Source organism: Macaca thibetana, chromosome 4 (genome assembly GCF_024542745.1).
Source record: "Macaca thibetana thibetana isolate TM-01 chromosome 4, ASM2454274v1, whole genome shotgun sequence".
NCBI lineage: Eukaryota > Metazoa > Chordata > Mammalia > Primates > Cercopithecidae > Macaca > Macaca thibetana.
The window spans coordinates 52,815,813-52,836,738 of NC_065581.1; the positions used below are offsets into that span (position 1 = coordinate 52,815,813).

Below are 20,926 nucleotides of genomic sequence, written 5' to 3' on the forward strand. Positions count from 1 at the left end.
CACCTCTAACGGTCGGCTGCTTCCTCATCCCTCACCCTAACAAGACTTCTGCTATCTAAACAGGAGTTTCTAACACCAGAGCAGCAGGGACCCAAATGACTGCATGTGATTTTCACAGACCACATCCCTCTTTCATAAAATATCAGGTCCTGATTATTCAGACAAATGGAAAGGAACAGATCTGTGAAAATCCCGCATGAGTAAGAGCATGCCAAATTCACATTCTCTGAAATATAATTTAAATTCACTCATACATAATCTGTGTCTATACACACAAACATAGAACATATAAAACGCTTCTCAATAACTTAGATCTTCATTCTGACATGCTTGAGCAGTTGAGCCAATCAAAACAACAAGATCCATCTATGCATTTAGATACAACTATAATAAAAATTCAGCAACTTTTTAGCACACTCATACCATTTTGGAAACCCTAACAAGTGGAAAACCTTAAATAAAGGTAGGAATTTGGCAGGAATCAGACAGCAAATTGTATATAATCCTAGTTGTGTTTACTACTTAGTTTTAAGGCAGATTTAGCAATCCCTGAATCCACTTCTCAGTTGCAATCCCTTCTTTTATGTAAATCCCCCAGCTTTATATAATCTTCTTTTCTATCCTCCTGGCTTTTATATATCTGTGTGCTCTCTAACTTTATAAACAAAACCCCCAGATGAAGACTAAAGTTAACGACAAAATGGTGAATATATGGGCCACTCTGGATTCTGGCTGTCTGGTTCAAATCTCAACTGTGGTATTTATTATCTGTATGACTTTTGGCAAATTCCTTAACCTTTTGCTACCTCATTTCTTCATCTGCAAAATGGGAATAAAAATAGCCCTTCTATTATCAGGTTTTTGCGAGGATCTAGTGAGACATCTGAAGAGCTTAGACTGGATCCTGGCACACAGTTTAATAAAGGTTTATTATTATGTGAATGATTACAAAGTTAAAAGCAAGGATGACTCCTCTTTCCTCCAGTCTCCAACATCAACTCGTTTGATTTTGCTGTCCTCTTTTTCTTTTCATGTTTGCATTCCTTTTGTTATCAGTGAAGTAACAGAGCAAAAGTGCCCAGAAGTAAAACCAAAGCACGTTAAAAATGAACCAGAGGTTGAGTCTTATTTTCAAAACAGCATCAAAGAAGCAGCTAAATTTTCCCACTCATAAAAACCACTCACCTAGGTTTGCAACAAGCTTTGGCAAAGAGATTCACAATTATTCCTATTTTAATAGAAGATTTCTTACCTGGAACTCCACTTGGCGGATAAACTTGGTGAACGATGGGTGTCTGCGCCTTGGAAAACTGTTTAGAAAATAGTACCACAAGTGAGCATGTCATTAAAATATTCACAAACACAGGAGGCACAAGCCATTCCTCAGACAGCATTACTTGAAGGTAATAAATGGTTACATTTCCTTGTGTCACCCTCACATCTTTCTAGTTCTTTTTATCCTTGTAATATTTCTATGAAACAGGAATGATGGATATTATCATATTTCTCCTATAGATGAGGTAGAGGTAATTTGATTAAGGTCACATAGCCCTCTATTCTGTACCATATTGTCCAAACCTTGACAAGCCTATTTCCACCTGCCCACCTTCCATACCCAAGAACACATGTTACTAGAAAGAAAGGTAGACAGGTCTTCATGCAGAACATCAGTCTTTTAATTCCATTGTTGTAATTTGATGTTTTGAGGCCTTGAAGATTTTGATTTTTCTAGAAAGGAATGCACTTATTTAATTGGATCAAAACTTAAATCATTAACAGCCAGCACCTTGGTAGGTATCAGTAAGCTACAAAAAATGAGAAGCTGGATAGGTACACAACTGAGGCACTTACTGGAGAAGTGGAAGGTACCTGCTGTGAGGAAAATGACTCAAAAGATTCAAGGAATGGGAAGCAACATTGTTCTTCAAGAAGGAGGAAAGCAGCATCAATGGGAGCAGTGGGAGCCTGAGAAAGCCTGGCAGTGGCACTCCAAATCATCTTACAATGCCCCCTGTCCCCAAAGCACACTCTCTGCTGACCATAAGCTCCATAAAGGCAGGGACAATGCCCGACTGAGTCGCTGCTGTGTCTCTGTGCATAGACTAGTATGTAGACGACATTCGAATTTTTGTGAATGGATAGACTCGCCCAATCTGGATGACTGATATACTGCCTGGAAGGAGAGGTGAGAATGAGACAATCTCAGGAACTCCATCTCACCTGTAGGCATCTGGGTTAATCTAAGATTAGTGCATTACTCCATCAGGAAATCACACCAGGGCCAATGTGATGGACTGGCCAGACCAAGGCTTGACCTGTGAGCCAATGACTTACCTAGGAAGAGACCTAGTCTCCTCCTCCCTCCCCCTCGCCAACCCCTTCTAGATGCCTAGACTACCACCATTCCATACAACCTACAGTGCTTCCCATTTGCAAAACAAATTACAGCAGCAAATTGTTTTGTTTGGTCTTCTTTCAGAACCTCAGGATTCCCAGAGAGAATATCACCAAACAATAACTCAGTTGTTAATCAACAGCCCTAATCAGACATTGAGAATCAACAGACATTTCAACAAAGCTGATGGTGGCTTGCCAGGCATAGGTTTTAAGTATTGATCCATATGCTGTATAGTCTGCCGTGAAGGCTAATTTCCTCACTTTCTAAAGGAAAGGGTTAGAAAATAGTTCGCAGAAAATATGTGCTGTCAGGGGGTCAGAATAACAATGTTGTTACTTCACAGCTTGGGAACTGGCTCTGATCACACCAAAAGATAAAGATTAATACAGTTACACACACACCTGCCAAACATTCAGTCCCCACCCCAGCCTCCCAGCCAACCACTGCCCCTAGGCCTTCATACCAACATTATTTCAACTGGACTATATCATAGGAGCCTAGTGAAGTACAGTAGTGGTTATTGACCTATCTCACAGATGTTTAGAAGCTGAGGCAGCTGGAACAACTGAGTCCAAACCAAATAAGGAAGCATACCTCTCTATTTCAACCTGAAATCTAAGAACCAGCACTCAGTCTGTAATCCTTCTACCAGACTTCCATGGGAAACAGAGCAACCCCTTTATTACTCCCTCCCAGCACCTGAGATTGTGGTGAGGCAGCCTTGGGGTTAAACCTCAAACAGGGCTTCACTTGTGATTCTCTCTGAGCTGACACAACGTAACATGGTACATTTCTAAGAGAAACAGACCCCTGGTCACCCACCAGGCTAGAGACATGACAAAGTGAAAAATTAATGAGCTTCCAAATCAAGCTTCCCGCATGCTGATCCTCGGGCCCCAGTGTGGTCAGTAGAAGCAGGAGAGAGGAGAGGAAATACAGCAGATTAGGATGAGAAAGCTGCAGCCACCAGCTGTGTGATCAACCTTCTGTGAGTTATTCAAACTTGTCAGCGCCCACAGCAGGCCCTTTGCAGTGGACTGGCAAGATGGGATTAATTTTTAATACTCATGGTTCCCCAGTCCCAGTCCCAAAACAAAGAGACACGCCGTGTTTTATTTAGCTTGGAATGCTTCTCATTAACTGCATCCCCTGGTGATTTTTCATCAACTTGCCAAGATAGTTGAACCACTGACGGACTTGTTTTCTTTCATGTGCAATTTTAGGAAGTGTTTCTTTTATTTCCCCCTCTCGCTCCTAACCAATCTTTTAATAAGCAGGAAAACTACCATCTGGGGTGAAAAGGATCATGGTGATTAAGAAGCATGCTTGGACTTCTCTCTTCTGTTATGTTCCCTGAGACAGGATAGAGGTGGTGGTGCGGCTCTTAGTAAGAAAGAATGATATAATGTTTTTTCTTTCTGCTGCATACGTGCAAAAGCAAAATTCCAGAAAACAAGATTCTCTTGGATTAAGAAACAAGTTATTAAACGTGAAGCAACAGCAAATTCCAAATTTCAAAAACAAATAGCCTATATGGAACACGGATCGTAGGAGAGACGAATTTACAAGGTGAAGCCTTATTCTGAAGGAGCATTCATTAGTGACTGCATTGTATGTTTTGAAACAGCTTTAAACAGAGGTACCCCAGGTGAAGTGCAACCACATTGACAGAAGTACTGCCAAATCTCTGCCTTTCATAAACCATCTAGGACTTACCTTTTCGGAGATCGTTTAAAACTAATCTGAAATGGACAATAGAGTGAACCAAATATAAATGAACTCCCAGTATAGGTATCAAGGCTGTAAAATAAGACAGGCATGGCTTCCTAAACTCTCTCTCTCTCTCTATTTCCTTTTTGATCTCCCCCAGCAAGAAGGAGAATTTAAACAGCAAATGCCCTTTTGGTTCAGTGTTGGAAAGACTTAACAGAAATATACCAGGAAGCAGGGAGAGAGGTAGAAATTGGGTCTCCTCACCAAGAAATGTGGGTCCTTGAGTGTCTTCACCATGCTGAGACTCAGCATGATCCGAGCTGTAAAATGAAACACTGATCCACAAAGGTAATCTTGGTGGCCCCTCTATGGGCTTCCGTTTAGATGAGAATTTAGAGTCAGATGCAGGTTCAAGTCTTGGTTCTGCCAGTTACTACCTGATGACATGGGCAAATTATTTAATCTCCCTGAGCCTCAGATTGTTCATTTGTAAAAACAGGACAGTGAATAGCTACCCCATAAAATTGTGAGCATTGAATTAGATAATGTATATAAAGCATTTAGCTAAAGGCTGACATAAAAGCGTTCAAAATTCATCTTTCATTAGTATGATCTAAGAAACTCTCTCATTACTATCCACCATTTTCTTTTAACACGGTCAAGCAGACACTGTGGCTCATTTACAATTTGCCTTTCAATAACACAAGCACACCCTCAGACTATGTAAACATACCTTCCTCCAACCTTAGAACCCACCTTGAAGGTACAGCTGTCTCGTGGTCCTGGACTTGGGCTGCTTACCAACTGTCCCCCGAAGTATGCTTCCAGGGAGTACAGACCCTCGTGTGCTTCAGACAGCAGAGATCTGAGGACAGAAAGTGGAAATCCTTATGACTCAAAAGCCATGAATTCCCAAAGCTAGCAGCCCACTTGCCACTTCAAATTTCCTCCATGCACTTGTAAAACAGAGCTAACCAAGGATTCTTACCAGCCACCTTTCACCTTAGATCCACTCATAATTATTAGACTTTAAGAACTGAGTCCTTCAGCAAAAAAAGTTATGATTTTTTGTGTTGAAACTCCCTGAATTGTTTTTAATATTTCATGTTTCTCAGAATCATAGGTTCATCGGACTTTAAGAATTAGAAGAGACTTTGATAATTCCCCATTTTCATGGTTTAAAAAATGTTAGAAAAACTAAGAGACTTATGTGTAGGAGCTTCAAAGGTTAAGGGCAAAGTGGGGCTTGAATCTAGGCTCTTTCTGATAATTGTCCAAGCAGCCCATAAGCACTTCATGTAGCCATCAAAACAGAGAGTCCTGGATCTTCTCTCCTCTACATAAATTTTGCAGTGGCTTCATTGCCACCTGATGCTGACATCCATGTTGATTTTTGTAAGAGGAAGAATATGATGAATAAGAAAGAAGCTATATTTAAGACGTGTCTCCTCTCCAAACCTTTCCAACAAAATCTTTAGTATGACCTTAAATATTTAGATCTGAATAGTCCATTGTGTTAGCCCCTAGTCTTATGTGCTTATCAAGCACTTGAAATGTGGGTAGTCCCAATTAAGATATGCCATGATTATAACATCCATACTAAATTTTGAAGACTTGGTATGCAAAAAGATATAAAGTATCTCATTATTAATTTGTATATATTACATATTGAAATATTTTAGATATGTTGACTTAAATAAAATACATTATTAAATTAATTTCACATGTTTCTTTTGACTTTTTCAAGTGGCTCAATAGAAAATTTTAAATTACATTTGTGTTCACATTATATTTTGATCGTGAAGTGCTGCTTTTGACGCTGCAATGGCTGTTTTAGAGAAAACAATTATGTGTTTTTATGATAATGATGAGTAAGACAGTATTTTGTTGATGATAAACTGTACATTTTTCACACTTAATTGAATCTGATATTTGTCTTCCAATTAATTAGTATATTTAATAAGGTCATATTTCTTTTCTTTAAAAAGATGACATAAAATCAATGGTGCATCCAAAAATCATTAGTATGTTGGGATAAAGGAGATAGGACATGTAAATCTCCAGAGCTTTGACTTATTTCATGGCAAGTCTTTGCAGAATGTCTATGCCCAAATGCACCATAAAACCTAAGGGAAATATATAACCCAGTTTTAAAACCAATAGTAGTGCTATAAAAAAGTTAAACTCAACAGACATTTATTGAACACCTTCTAAGGTATTGCGCAATGCATCATGAGGACTACAATGGTGAGATTAAACACACTCCCGGCCCTCAAAGAACTTAATTCTGTGAGGATGAATCTGACAAGTGGGTAACTGACATATAAGTGTTATGAGAAACTCAGAGCTGAGGCACAGGGTCACTAAGGCTACACATGCTGTACCTTTGTGTAAATTACAAAAAAAAAAAAAAATCCCTTCGGGGTGATGAATTGCACAAAAAGTGTGGGTCCACACACATACACCCTGTGGATGAATTACTACAAGTTTTTCCTTCTCCTTTCAAAAAAGAGAAAGATAACTTAGTTGAGTGTTCAGGGAAGAGGTGGCATATGTGGTGTGATTGGTGATTTTGATAGCCAAACATGGAAGAGGGGTGACTTCCTCAAAGAAAGAACAGAAAAGAAAAGAAAAGAACGTGGTTTTTTTCTCTTAACCAATCATCCCCTTTTATGCACTTTATTTACTCATGCCTAAGACATGAGTAAATAAAAATGAACACGAACTAGTCTAAACTTCACAGGGCAACAAGAAGTTGAGTAGGAAAATAGATCCCCTGGAGTCCTATAAAAATATTTTCTAAATAGAGGTAATGTCAAACTCAGCAAATAGAGCCTAAAGCAAATTTCCTTTCTAACCAGTTTGGGGTTTATGTGCAATCATTGTAATTATGTCTATTCCAAAAGATGAGTATTTGCAAAGGCAAAATGGCACCATTTATTAAAATCTTAATAGCCATAGAACTCTGCAAAAAGAAAAAAAAAAATGGAAACACAATCCAGCCCCTCCTTATGAATATCTCAAAGTTCTTCCCCATACTGTCATCCTCCCTTAAGCTCTAGATCCCAGCTAGGGACCTTTTAGAAAGTATATTCACATGAAACTTTTTTAAACAACTACAGCTGGCAATTGAATCACAGCAACAGTTGCTCTAATATGTCACCAAAAGATACTGAGATAAGCAAAAATCCCTCATCCTGTCTGGTCTTCCTATTCCCAGACAGGTATACCTGGTCCGGCACGTCACCACAGGCAAATCCAAGAAAACAGGAAAGACGTCACAGGGGATACTCGGCAGTGCAGGCGCCACCATGTTCGTGTTCACCAGGTGTATCTCCAATTGAGAGCCATTGTTGGGGTAAAGAACACCCGACTCCAAACCTAACGCAAGGGAAAGAAATCTCAGGCTGAATAGAATTGTCATCGACACAGGATAGTGTGAAACTGTGCTAAGATCCTGGGGGCAATGTAAGACATTAAATTTACCCAAGGATTAAATTAATACTCCTAATTTCCTCATAGCTTCTGTATAAAGGAGTTTTCTCATTTATGATTTTATGAAAGAGTTTTCTCTCTTCAGGTTCACCTAAATCCAGAAAAGAATTTTTCAGCCCTCAGATTTACTCTTTACTCTGCTGGGGATGGATATTCAAAGGAATGATGTAGAAGCTCCCAAGTAGAGGACTGTCTTTAAGGAAGATAGCCAAGGTTCTGGGAGATGCATTGCTGAGCACTATGCTACACACTTCCACATCATCTCATGCAGAAATCCCAGAGTCCCATCCCACAGCCTGGAATGGGAAAGTGGACACAGATGTGTCATGGCACACTGTGCTTTGCTTCCGTGACATTAGCAAGCCAGTATCTAGAAAGACAGAAATTGGTTCGTCTGTTCATCTCCCTTCAGGCCCACTTTTACACGTGTCCTTAGACAACGAAGAAAACCAAAGACTCACATTCTTTAGGATTGTGGGTCAATACGTAAGAAACATGCACTTGGTAAAACCCCAACCTACCATCAAAAATGACTGTAATCCACGTTCCCCCTGCAAGGCTACCTTCTTCAGGTTCAATATGTAAACTCAGGTGAGGTACTGTAAGTAAGTGGAAAAAAACATTGGTTTTGAAGGTCAGATTCAACCACTACCTTCCCCAATATTTTAAAGCAAAATTTAACCTGCATTAGAATCACTAGAAAGGTTTGATTAAGCACAGGTTGCTGCGCCATATCCCCAGAGTTTCTGGCTCAGTAGGTCTGGGTCAGGCCCAAGAACTTACATTTCTAACCAGGTGCTGCTGGTGTGGGAAACACATCATCGGAAGCCCCATTTTAAGGAAAATTTTAACCAATTCTTCTCATCTTAGACATTCAAAAACCCTGCATTCATCAGGACAATTCTGAATTTCTACTTCCTTTGGAAAGAGCCTCAGGGACATATTTGGGTCCTAATGAAACCCATACTATCTCTCTGTGCTCTCTTTTCCACTCTTTAATCAGGTGGCCATATTTCCCTATAAAGATCACCAATTATCTCCAGTCCCGGAGAGAAAAAAAAAGACTTCCATTAGGTTTGTGCAGAAGTAATTGCTGTTTTGCATTCTTTTTAATGGCAAAACTGCAATTACTTTTGCACCAACCTAATAGAAGCTGTTCCTATTTCAATTCTCCTGCTTAATATACTGTCCTCTAGTTTCCCCTCATGATGAGAATGTCTTCCCAAATGAATACAAAATTCCCTAGATTTTTGCCGTGCCTGCTGAGAGAGGGGATGAAGCATGGATCATTGCTGGAATTTCCTTTTGTTTAAAAAAAAAAAAAAAAGCAGTAAGGAATTTATATGCTAGGCTAGATTGGATTCTCCCATATAGATCACCAGCTAAGCATGGGCCTTAATCAATCCCTCCATCTTTGAAGATGTTCCTGGACATGGCTTGATGAAGGAAAGGCCAAGTTAAGGAAGCCAGCAAAACTCACTCAGCTGCTCAGTGAGGTAATAAACAAGGAAAGTGTTACTGACAGAACTATTTATAGTTTCTTTATCAGAAACTGTGTCTAGCCCAGGACTTCCATATACAGTTATTCTCATGACGCACTTCACATCTGAGGGTGGTGGGGAACCATGGCACATTAGCACAGCCATTTATGGCAGCCCCAGCCAGACTAGACCTTCCTCCAAAGATGATTAGATACCTCTATCTAAAGAAGCCCAAAAACAAATGCCATAAAAAATACAGAGGATAACCCCCATTCACAGAGAAAATTGAACAGATGATTTGAGATCACACAAGCAGTCTAATTATTACGACAAGTTATTCTCTTTGGGAAGGTCGGGCAGTAAAATCTAAAAAGAATTACATCACGTAGCCCAAAAGGAATTACAAAAGAAAGATTATAAGTTATTGTTAAAAGCTCTGCATCATCACTGGCCATTAAAAACTGAAGTATACAGTCATAACATTTCAGTATGTAACCTCAACTGTTAAACAACAACCCAAAAAACCAATTATCCAACAGATAATTTAAACCCAAAAGCAAATACTTTAACACCTCCTCTAAAAACAATATTTTTAATTCAATTTTTTGATTGGCAAGTTAAAAATGCATATATTTATGGTATACAACCAAAATAATACTTCAAGTTTCAATATTAGTTCTCAAGGTAACCTATTGTGTTATCTATAACTCCTTCAAAACACATTCTACTGACCTGCCAAAAGTAGTGCTTCAACACCCATCAGAGAGATCAGCCACGCAGTCATCCTGTCCACTTAAATCAATACTCTTAAGATTGCTCAGACATTAAAAACATTTTCAGTTTTGATTGGAGCAGCATAGCTTTTGTGCCTTCTAAAAAATAAAAGACGTAAAAAAATTACCATTTTGTTTACATACTATTATTTTGCTATACTGAAACCTGGAAAATTAAGGAGATGAGGTAAACATGGCCTTAGTGTCTTCAAATGGACCCACCATCTTTCCAAGTTCAGGAGAAAAGGATCGTCTAAGAACCTTGCATAAAATCATCCCCACTCTGCCCTCCATGTGCCACCAGCTTATTGTATGCGTGTCCCATCAACTCATTTTAAGCTAGATAAATAATAATAACCTTTTTCATTAACTCATTATTGAATAGAAGCATGCTTTAAAAAGAATTCTAGAAATTACAATTCTAGTTCGTGGTGGGGTGGAGTCTGTTTTGCTTTGCCCTGTGCTGCCGTTCCAGCTTTCCCTCGTGCTGCTCTCCAGTTTGAACCCTGCACTGCAGCCACGCTGTTCTCACCGTCACTCAGACAAGCCTTCCACACATCAGCCTCTGCCTTGGCCCCTGCTGGTCCCTTCCTGGATTCCCTCAACTCTCTCCGTGGCCTCAGGAGATCCTGGCGCACCTTCGTGGGGCTGCTCAGGAGCCCCTCCTCCGCTGATTCTTTCCTCGGCTATTTCCACAGCCTTCCTAGTGTGAAAGTGTGAAGGTCCCACACAGGGCTTAGTACATTGGAGTGGATGAATACATATTTAAATACCCTAAATCTGGGTTTACCTAATCTGAGATGAACAGCTTGCACTCTCCTGTGGGATGGCAGAGTCCTTGGAAGCCTGGCGGAAAAGTTACGCCTTTGCACCCTGACGCCTGCTCTAGGGAGGGTGCTGAGCTGCTCTCCAGCACCCCATGGCAGAGGGCATAGACAAAATCCTCTTAAAAATAGCGCCTCTGAAATTTTCTGAAAGTTTGAAAATTACAGAATTAAACAACCACATGTACTACTAAATACACGTTTTACATATATATTTAATTATGTTTATGTTTATTACATATACTAATATAAATATATTTAATATATATACACACACACACTTTGTGTGGGGGGGGTGTGGGGGGGGCAGGGTCTCATTCTGTCATTCAGGCTGGAGTGGCATGATGTCAGTTCACTGTAACCTCCACCTCCCAGATTCAAGAGATTCTTATGCCTCAGCCTCCCAAGTAGCTGGGATTAGAGGTGTGTGCCACCACGCCCGGCTAATTTTTGTATTTTTTGTAGAGATGAGTTTCCACCATGATAGCCAGGTTGGTCTTGAACTCTTGGCCTCAAGTGATCTCCCTGCCTCAGCCTCCCAAAGTGCTGGGATTACAGGCATGAGCCACCACACCTGGCCATTTAATTTATATTTTTAAGAAAATACTGAGATTAGCAGAGGTAGTTACATCATTTCTGAAAACATAAAAGCCACAAAACACTCCCCCCCAAAAAAAAATCTGCAAAAAACTTGCAATAAACTTACCTTACAGGCATGTTCTGATTGAGACAGCTCAAAATCTATAATCACATCTATTTAATACAACACTGCAAACATTTATTTTATGCCCACTACATGCTAAGCACTGTACTAAGAGTTGGGAAAACAAACAGATAGTCTGTGTACCTGCCCCCGCTCAACCCCCGTCATTACCAGATAAGGTAAGTGTGGAGGCTACTTGGATTTAAGAAAGGAATTCTAGTATTTTCAAGTGGATTCAGCAAATGTTCCTTTTCGTTGCAAAATTCCCAAACTTTTACATCTATTTGAAATAGAATTCAACTTATAAATATTCCATTTTCAGAATACATCTACTGCATAGGGAAAAGTACCCAAGTGTATTTGCTACTTAGTCCAAAAGCACAAGATCTGACTTGCTTGTTACACAGACAAAATATACTCAGCGCGGGAGAGTCTATTTTCAATCTGGCTACATGACTTTAACATTTCTTCTTAACGCCTACTCCCAAGCTTAGAACAATAGAAATGAACATTCTCACATTGGTTTTCTTAAAACCCTACATTCAAAACAGCATCTTTTTCATGTCAATTATAAATGTAATTTTTTATTAGTCTATCTACTAGTTCTTCCTAAAAATAAACTCAAACTCTCTTTATTTCTCATAACTAAAATTTTTCAACCACAGAGGAGAGCTGTGTGCATTTATTTAGTCACGTTTTTGTTCTCCTCCTCTCTCCCTCCTCTCTCTGCTCTCACTCCCTCTTCCCTTCTTCTTCCCTTCCCTCTCAGCTGCTCCTTTGGGACATCGAGGGACAAAGCTGCAAGGCACTGCTATAGATCTCCCATTTCTTCCTTTTGTTCACCAGAACGTTAACAAGAGATACAACACCTAGAAAACAGAGAGCAGAGACTTTTCTGGATCAAACAGTACCTTTTTTTTTTCTGTTTCTGTCTCCTTGTGACTCAAGGGAGAAATGATCCTTTCTTTCTAAGTGATCTTATTTCTCTCTGTCAAGAACCGACGGCCGTGTTATCTGGTTAGAGCTCAGCCTGAAGCAACCACGCAGGTAACTTGCTCACGTTAGACTATAACTCACCTAACTCGTTTGTGTCCCAGCCAAATATGTACCAGAGTAAAAGTTCAGACCTGACCATGGGCAAGTTTAATGATTAACACAAGCCACTCAGGCTTTTTCCTCAGGGCTCGTTAGTAATGACCAAAGAAAAAAATGTCTTACATTTTTCTCCACTTACTGCATGTACCCCAGATAAGAATTTTAAGTAAATTCCACCCAGTGAGACAAACAGGCATTCAACACTGAAAGAAATTGCCAGCAAATCAGTGATTGAACAGAGGGCCCAAGAGAAAGGACCACTAGAGGGCTGATCCCCATTCATGAACAGTCTCTCACTCTTCATCCTGAAGAGTGACTCATAAATATCATGTTATGGGCTGTTATTCATATACCCACTGGAGGGGTATGGGTCTAAAGAAGTACAGAAGGGAAGTGACTTGGTCAAAGTCTTGCTGAGAAAGGGTTGATTGATTCTCTTCATTTTTCTACTCTTCATCCTCCCTCTTGACCTTGCTTTTTCAACCAAGAGGAAGTCCTTGACTTGTACTCATCACTTTCCAGTTGTACCCAGACCATGGGCCTCAGTCATTGGTTGAACCGGTGGGCTTAGGAAGGTCAACACCACCTTCTTACTTGGTACATGTCTGACTTCTCTGTTCCTGTCCCACTGCCCATTCTGATTCACATCCCCCGATTCCTGATCATGTTCGTCTATGTCTGGCGATACCTGACCAGAAGATGTCCTCATCTTCTATCCTCACCCTTTCCTTTGAAGGAGAAGTCATTTTGGTAAAATTTGATAGCCCTGAGTCTCCACCTTCAAGGACCAGCAGTAGACCTGGAGAAGCATCTCCAGCAAAACCAGATTAAACCCATGGAAATACGACCACAACTCTGATGAGAGTAGTAAAACTATCCTCTAGAAAGTGTGGAAGTTTACATCAACTCTGCTGTATATCACAATCCGTGACAAGCCAAATCCGTGTTTGGCAATCCGTGACAAGCCAAAAAATTTTTGTAGCCCTGCAGGCAGTGGTGTAGAGAGAGGGTGCTTGGCCCGATTGGGGCAGGTAGGAGTCAGTCACCCCCACCCTACCACCTGCTGCCTGCTGAACCTCTCTCAGTTTCCACTCTGGATCTCTCCCATGCAGGTCAACAAGCATCATGTGAACCACCTTTGTGTGCCTGGCATGTGGGTAATGGGAAGGAGGGGGCAAACTAGTTTGGGGGTGATAGTCAAAGGAGATTTCAACATTATTAGTACCTTTTATTTTTATAAAAATGATATTCATGAATCACTTAGATAATTCAAAGTTATATTTTTAAAGAATATGACACAGTTTCTGCCTTCAAACTGCTTACCATCTGGCAGAGGAAACAGGAATATAATCAGATTATTTTACTATATTGTAGAATCTCCTGATAAGTTTCCTAAGACTTACGTTTTATTTCTTGCTATTTCAGCAAGAGGTTTTCATAAATTAGCCCCACATCTATCCTTGGCTAAACAGCCTATAATAAATATTTATAAGTATTTTTGGCAGCCTAGCTATCAAGGCCTCATCCTAAAATTGCCCCAATTTTCTTGTGAGGAGATAACCACCTCTCTACTGTGGACTAGAAGAATCCTAATAACACCCAGGACTTTGGTTTCTGTGCTCTGTGTTCTAGGAATTTCATGGTGGACAATCAAGCTCTACTGTAAGAGAAATAAAGGACAATGAGTCATTTCTTGCCTAGAGAAGGGGATTGCTATACCTAAACTTATTGATAATTGAGTAGTTGGTGTAAATGAATAGGGCAGAAGCCCAAGGAGATTGGTTGAAGCAATGAAGAGAAATAGGGATGTCAGTATAAGGGATCAGGTTCATCCTTTAATCTTATGGGTAATTATAATTTGTTGCAGAACAAGTTGAACTAATCGTTGTTGAATGGAAATTAATCGATTACTAATTAGATGAATGGAGATTGGCGGTAGTATGGTGGGAAATAAAATGATTAACACAACATAGACCTAGAATTGTCGGGGTAGTAAAAGAGGTTTTTGTGCTCTGTGTTCTAGGAATTTCCTGGTGGGCAATCAAGCTCTACTGTAAAAGAAATAAAGGACAATGAGACAATGAGTCATTTCTTGCCTCAAGGCCTAAAAGGAAATGTTGTAGATCTCTAGAGAAAGTGGCTATACCACATGAAGCTTTGGGGAGCCTCCAGCATTCCTGTCATTGAGCCCCATGGACTATAAGCCCCTTATACTCCAAAGCCTTTTTCACATAGAAATTCTAAAGCCTTGAGCTCAAATCTCTGAAAATGGTCCTCAGGAGGCAGCCTGAGCGCCGTCCCTCTGCTATTTCAAGGAGGGTAGCCATGCCCACCACAGACATTGAAAATATTCTACAAGAAGTAATTCCTATGAGTGCTTATGAAATTCTCAGCACAAAAATTGTTACCCAGGCCTATGATGCAAACTCAGGGAGGTCAAGATAGAGGGTCAATCTCTGATCCCTTTCTCTTGGATTCTAACGCTGCTCTGAATTCCTGGAAAACTGTAGGGGCCCATGAGAATGCACTTTGCAGATCTCCAATTACAAGCATAATTGATCAAGGGCCTAGTTTCATTGTCGTAAAATTCACCACTGCATTTGGACCAAGGCCACCCTTCTACAGGCTGCTCCCAGCCAAGGACTGAATGTGGCAGGGATAGTAAGACAGGTCCATCCAGAGGAGACACAGGACTCCTCCCGCGGCGACTTTGCCTTAAAGCCTCCTTGATGACCTTGCTGAACCTTCCTAGAGTATGCGGCAGCCTAGGATGCTTCCACCCCTCTCTCTCTCACTGTGGTCAGACTGGCAGCTTGCCCAGTGTTCTCCACTTCCAACCCCATCTTTTCTCACAGGCACCACCTCAATAAAATCCTTGCACATTTCATCCTGTTTTATCATGTGCTTCTCAGAGGACCCAGACTAACACAGGAAGCCTGTGGTAGGAGAACACAATTGATTGGGACTTTGGACTGTGCATTAGTGGCCCTAAGAACGGTGTCAATGGTGAAGATTCTTTAGAAGGGTTCACAGGCTATGGATTAAAACAACGGAAGCCAGAATAGAGGAGCAAGGATGAAACAAGCATCATCTAAGAAACTCTGAAATTAGCATACTGGATACCTTTCATTTAACCCTCCAGACCTATTCTCTACCCTTCTTCACCCTGCTGTGTGCCCTTGGAGGGTGACCTGTGTGGGCTGCACCAATGTGCTTCCTTGCCCACTGGCATCTGGTTGGTTTCACAAATGGAGGCCACAACCAGGATCCCAGAGGAAGGGGCAGAGAGACAAGATGTGATAAGCGTATTTTCCCGCACTTCCATTCCTACTACATCTCAGCTTCTGACAGAGGGTCCTTTTCATATAGCACCCTCGCCCTCATTCTCTCACTCTCTCTGCAGGTTCTGGTGCCCCTCCTCTCTTTATTTCTTCAGGCCTAAGGGTGGTAACAGCTCCTAGTGTTCCTAGCTTGCATCACTGCACCATCCCTTCTTGCTCTTGCTAAACCTTGGCCACACCTCTTAGAAATAATGTCTTTGTTATTTATTATTTTTTCAGTGTACACATGCCATCTCTCTGGTCCTAGTGAGACCCTAACTAGAATAGATAAGCTCTAAGAGATAGCTAAGTTCATACATGGGCCAAGGTAGAGTTCAAGGTCGTCAAAATGTGGATGCAACTATAAATATGCCCCCATGTGTATGCATAGGCTGGCGATGCCAGCCAACACTGAAGTTATACACATCATTCCCAAAAAGGATGGTATGGTTCTTAAGGGGAAAAAAATTCTTTGTATCCCTTCATATCCCAAAACATTTTACCCTGTCCCTTATGTAGAGCAGGTACACAGTAACATGGATAGGAATGTCTTAAGAACCCATTTGAGGAAAAACCCTCTGGAGTGGATGAAGGCAACAAGAGTCAAATGTACGTTTTAAGTGGAAACTAAGAATGCTCAATGCATTTCTGCTCTTTTATCTTTCTCCTCATCAAACTTGTTTTGTTATGTTCTCTTCAACTTACAGGCATTTCTGACAGAAGGCAGGTGGGTCATCCAGAGAGCAGAACACCGGCATGGCCCTTTTATCTAGGTGAGAGCTTCACTGGGCAGGAGGGGCGCTGAAGCAGGCTTTCCTATGCTTCTGCAGGCTCATCCCATGGAGCTGTGGCCCAGCTACACCCTCATATTCTCTGCAGCATCAGAATCCTCCCCAGGAAATTCCCCTTTTACCTGTCTGGGATTGACCCAACTCTTCCTCCTTCACTTTTCTCAAATTTTCTCTGTCTCCTTTCTTGATGGAGACCCAAAACTCAGGCAATTACATTCCCTGTGGTTTAATATCATATTTCTGATTAAATTGAGAGCCTAAGAGAATGAGTACATAGGCTCAAATTTGAAGGGAAAATATATCGGTTCCACCAGAAGGTCTAAGCTATGTGTAAAATATTTACTTTAGACAAGGTTTATTATTTAAGTTTCTTTAGACAAGTTTTCTTTCCCACTAAGTAAACCTACTCAAAAGTAATTTATCATTATTGTTTCTGTCCTAAATCCTTTTTGCTCATTATCTTATTTTGAGAACAATGATTCCTCTTATCCAGAAGCCAAACAGTGGTGACCTCCATCCTGGAAAGTCCTGAAAACCTGATGAAAAGTCCTGAAAACCAACAAGGCCACTGGGCAGCACAGGTGCAAATAGCTTACAAAGCTCTAGTGGGTAGCATTGAAATACAGGTAGTTCCTCACTGGGACAAGTAGAGCAACTGGCTACTCTAACATGCTGTGGTCTGGAGGCATCAGTGCTATACACTGCAACCGTCCTGATGGCATCATTGGATTACAGCACTCAACATAAATAGTTCATAGTGGTGACATAAAATCATCAGAAAACTACGGAATTAAGGCCAGGCACAGTGGCTCACACCTGTAATCCCAGCCCTTTGGGAGGCTGACGTGGGTGCATTGCTTGAGCTCAGGCATTCGAGACCAGCCTAGCCAACATGGCGAAATCCTGTATCTACTAAAAATACAAAAAATTAGCCAGGCATGGTGCTGTGCACGTATAATCCCAGCAATTCAGGAACTGAGGTGGGAGAATCACTTGAACCTGGAAGAAGGAGGCTGCAGTGAGCCGAGACTGCACCACTGCACTCCAGCCTGGGCAACAGAGTGAGATCCTGTCTCAAAAAATAATAATAAAATAAAATAAAAAGAAAGCTATGAAATCAAGTTCACATTTAACTATAAGGTGACCAGCTGTCCCAATCTGCCTGAGCCTGGGAGCTTTCCCAAGACCCAGAACTTTTAGTGCTAAAAGAGGGAAAGTCTCAGATAGGTAATCACCCTGCATCTGAGAAAGCAGGGAAATAAGTTCAATACACTTTAGACAGATCTTATTCCAGAAAAATTAAACATTTTCTAAAACACTTCGCACTCAAAGCCGGTAGGCTTCAGTTGCTCACAAAATTCATTGAAGTGGAGTAACTCAATTTCTGCCATGTCAGATAAAATAGATGTTGCAATATCCAATGTTTTCCAGACCACAGAAACATTTTCTTTGAATTCAGTGCCTCTGTGAGAGATGCGGGCAAAACAACATATGTCAGTTTCTGAATTGCAGTACAACTCCTTCTCCCAGGGTTCAGCAGAATTTAAAATAAATCATACCAGCAGGGAGCAGCAGCACGAAAGCAATTAATTTTTTTTCTAGTTTGATACCGTCTTACTATCTGAGGTCCAGGAGCCCCACTGAGATTTCTGAAGTGCATCTCACACTTAGTTTTAAAATTATGAGTGACATTGAAGTCATACATTTCTGTAGCTCAGTGGAATGCTTGCTTTAGGAGCAGAATTTTATGATCTTGTCAAATTTTTGTATCTTAAAGAAAACTGTTTAAAAAATGGAAGAAACCTTTGCCCCTTGTCTAGTAAATGTTGCACAGCTGACAAAACAGCATCGAGTCCAATACCTGATATGAGGGATATATAAACAATGAAATCAAGTGAACTCCAAAAATCTAGAGGTAAGACTGCCTTTACACCTAAATGATGAAAACAACAAGTAATGGATCAAATTGCTTAGTAAGACTTAAAGCTGTCCATATAGTGTAGAAAACCATTCAAATAGACTATTTGTGAAGATGAGGAGTATAGGGGTTTTAATTAAATGGTCACAAATTATTTGCCAATTATCTCATTGAAAGGTGGGACCTGTATCTCCCTCCTCCTGAACCTAGATGGACTTGCGACCCACTGAAAGCCATTAGAGGCCAGGTGCAGAGGCTCACACCTGTAATCCCAGCACTTTGGGAGGCCGAGGCAGCCAGATTGCTTGAGCCAGGAGTTTGAAACCAGCCTGGGCAACATAATGAAACCCCTTCTCTACCAAAAATACAATTAGCTGCACATGGTGGTGCACACCTATAGTCCCAGCTACTTGGGAGGCTGAGGAGGGAGGATCCCATGAGCCTGGGAGGTGGAGGTTGCAGTCAGCTAAGATTGCACCATTGCACTCCAGCCTGAACAACAGAGTGAGACCATGCCTTAAAATATATATATATATAAAATATATATATGTAAAAAATATATATAAATATATATATATATAAAAATAGAAAGCAGCAGCCCCGCATTTGGCCACTGAGACTGAAACCTAAGAACAAAAAAAGTCAGATACTCACCACCACCACCAAATTGCATCAGGCCTCTCCTCAGACTTAATTAAACACGGCTGAATAGGCTCCAGCAGTAGGGGCAGCACCCATATCGTTCACAGGCTAGCACATAATAGGTACTCAGCAAACATCTTTGGAATTAATAAGTGAATGAATAGGACCAGTATACACTCAAGACAGACATTTAACACTAATAATTAGTAACTACTAGCCTTTATTGAGCTCTCTGTTAACTGTTTTACTACTTCATTTATTCCTTACGACTGCCTTATTAGGTAGGCTCTACCATTATCCTCATTTTACACAAAGGGAAAATGAGGCACAGAGAAGTTATGAAAAGTGTCCAAGGCCACCCCGCTAGTGAAGGGGAGATCTGCTGATTCTGCTCCAATTGCCAGCCGTTTGTGGAGAACGTGGCATTAGGTATGTACGCTGGATGCCATTAAACATTCAAATCCTGTCATCAGCCCCGACTTTTGATTCCATGCCTCCAAACAAGCCTCTGATTACAGTCTGGCTCTCAGACGCAGGTGTAAAGGGAGAGGATCCCCAGATCACAAACTAATGAACATTGGAGAATCACACTCTAGACTCTTAGAATTTGATGAGGAACCCATCTAAGCAATAGGTCTCCTTGTTCTGCTGGTGAATCAGTTTTCTGAAGGGGGCGTCATCATGGACTTGGTTTGTTTGCCCAAGAGAGTACCGCCACCTGCAAGGACTTGTGTGAGTGCGAGTCAGCCTTCTCCAGGTGCTCCACGCAGCTTCACCATATGCTGTATAAGCCTTTTAATGTTGGTATATCATAATTGGTACACTACAGGTGACAATAATGGTAGACGGATGGACAGATAAATAGATGATAAAGATACAAATCGTGAGCAAGATTACGGCAACACATCTGCTGTGTTCATTATGTGTGAGACATTATGCTCGAGATATTCACATCCTATAATAATATAGTTGGGTTTTTCTTGCAGTGGGGGTGTTCGTTTTGCTTTCTTAGTTTGACTTTTTTTACATAGTAACTCATGTAATCCTTATCACAGCGCTGTGGGTTGTCGTAGCATTTCATGGATGGAAAAACAGTGGCACCCAGAAAATATCAGACAACTCTTCTAAAGACACAGCTAACTAGCATGGAGTTAGCTGTGTCTAACTAAAGAGTAGGTTGATATCTATCGATAAAACATGAAGTTTTTTTAAAAGAGGTACAATTTGATCCAGTCCTCCTTTAGTGCCCTCCAAACCCAAGACTGAGGCTCCTGGCCCCCTCACCTAAAGCTTCCCAGAATCTGCCCTCCTCAGTCTTCCAAACCTGTTATCTTCGCCTATCTACCTCTGCTTGCAGACTCACCCATTCAGAGCTGGTTTCCCTCAGCCCAGTTTTCCACTCCTGAGTAACACTGCCTTTCGACTGCTTCTGTGGCCCTGGACACACACCCTGGGGCAGCATCTTGTACTCCCTTCTGAGCTTCACTCCCTGTGTCTCTCAGCCAGCCCCACCCACTCCTGGCCAGGACTGCACAAAAATAGTTATGATTGGCTGTTTATTTTAATATCTCCTGTAAAGACCAGTAGCATCACCTTAAGAAATAATTGAAATAATCGCATCCCCAAAATAAGCCAAACCAAATGAGTTCGGTGTGGGGTAGGGAGCAGAGCCTGGACAGATTCAGAAATGGCAAGGCTGATCATTATAGAATAATCTCTGACCTTCTCAGGTTTCAAAGGCAAACAAACAAATAAACCTTAACCGGATAAGAC

The 20,926-nt window shown here is 41.0% G+C and overlaps 1 protein-coding gene across 1 annotated transcript in view; it reads right to left on the reverse strand.

Moving 5' to 3' along the window:
• Window positions 1-12,287, reverse strand: part of PKHD1 (PKHD1 ciliary IPT domain containing fibrocystin/polyductin) — a 463,584-nt gene extending 451,297 nt beyond the window's left edge. Inside the window, 5 exon segments of the mRNA XM_050789247.1 lie at window positions 1,253-1,310; window positions 4,868-4,976; window positions 7,342-7,492; window positions 8,128-8,205; window positions 9,820-12,287. Coding sequence (XP_050645204.1) covers window positions 1,253-1,310; window positions 4,868-4,976; window positions 7,342-7,492; window positions 8,128-8,205; window positions 9,820-9,871 — 448 coding nt within the window. The 5' untranslated portion in view covers window positions 9,872-12,287.
• Between the last annotated feature and the right edge of the window lie 8,639 nt (window positions 12,288-20,926).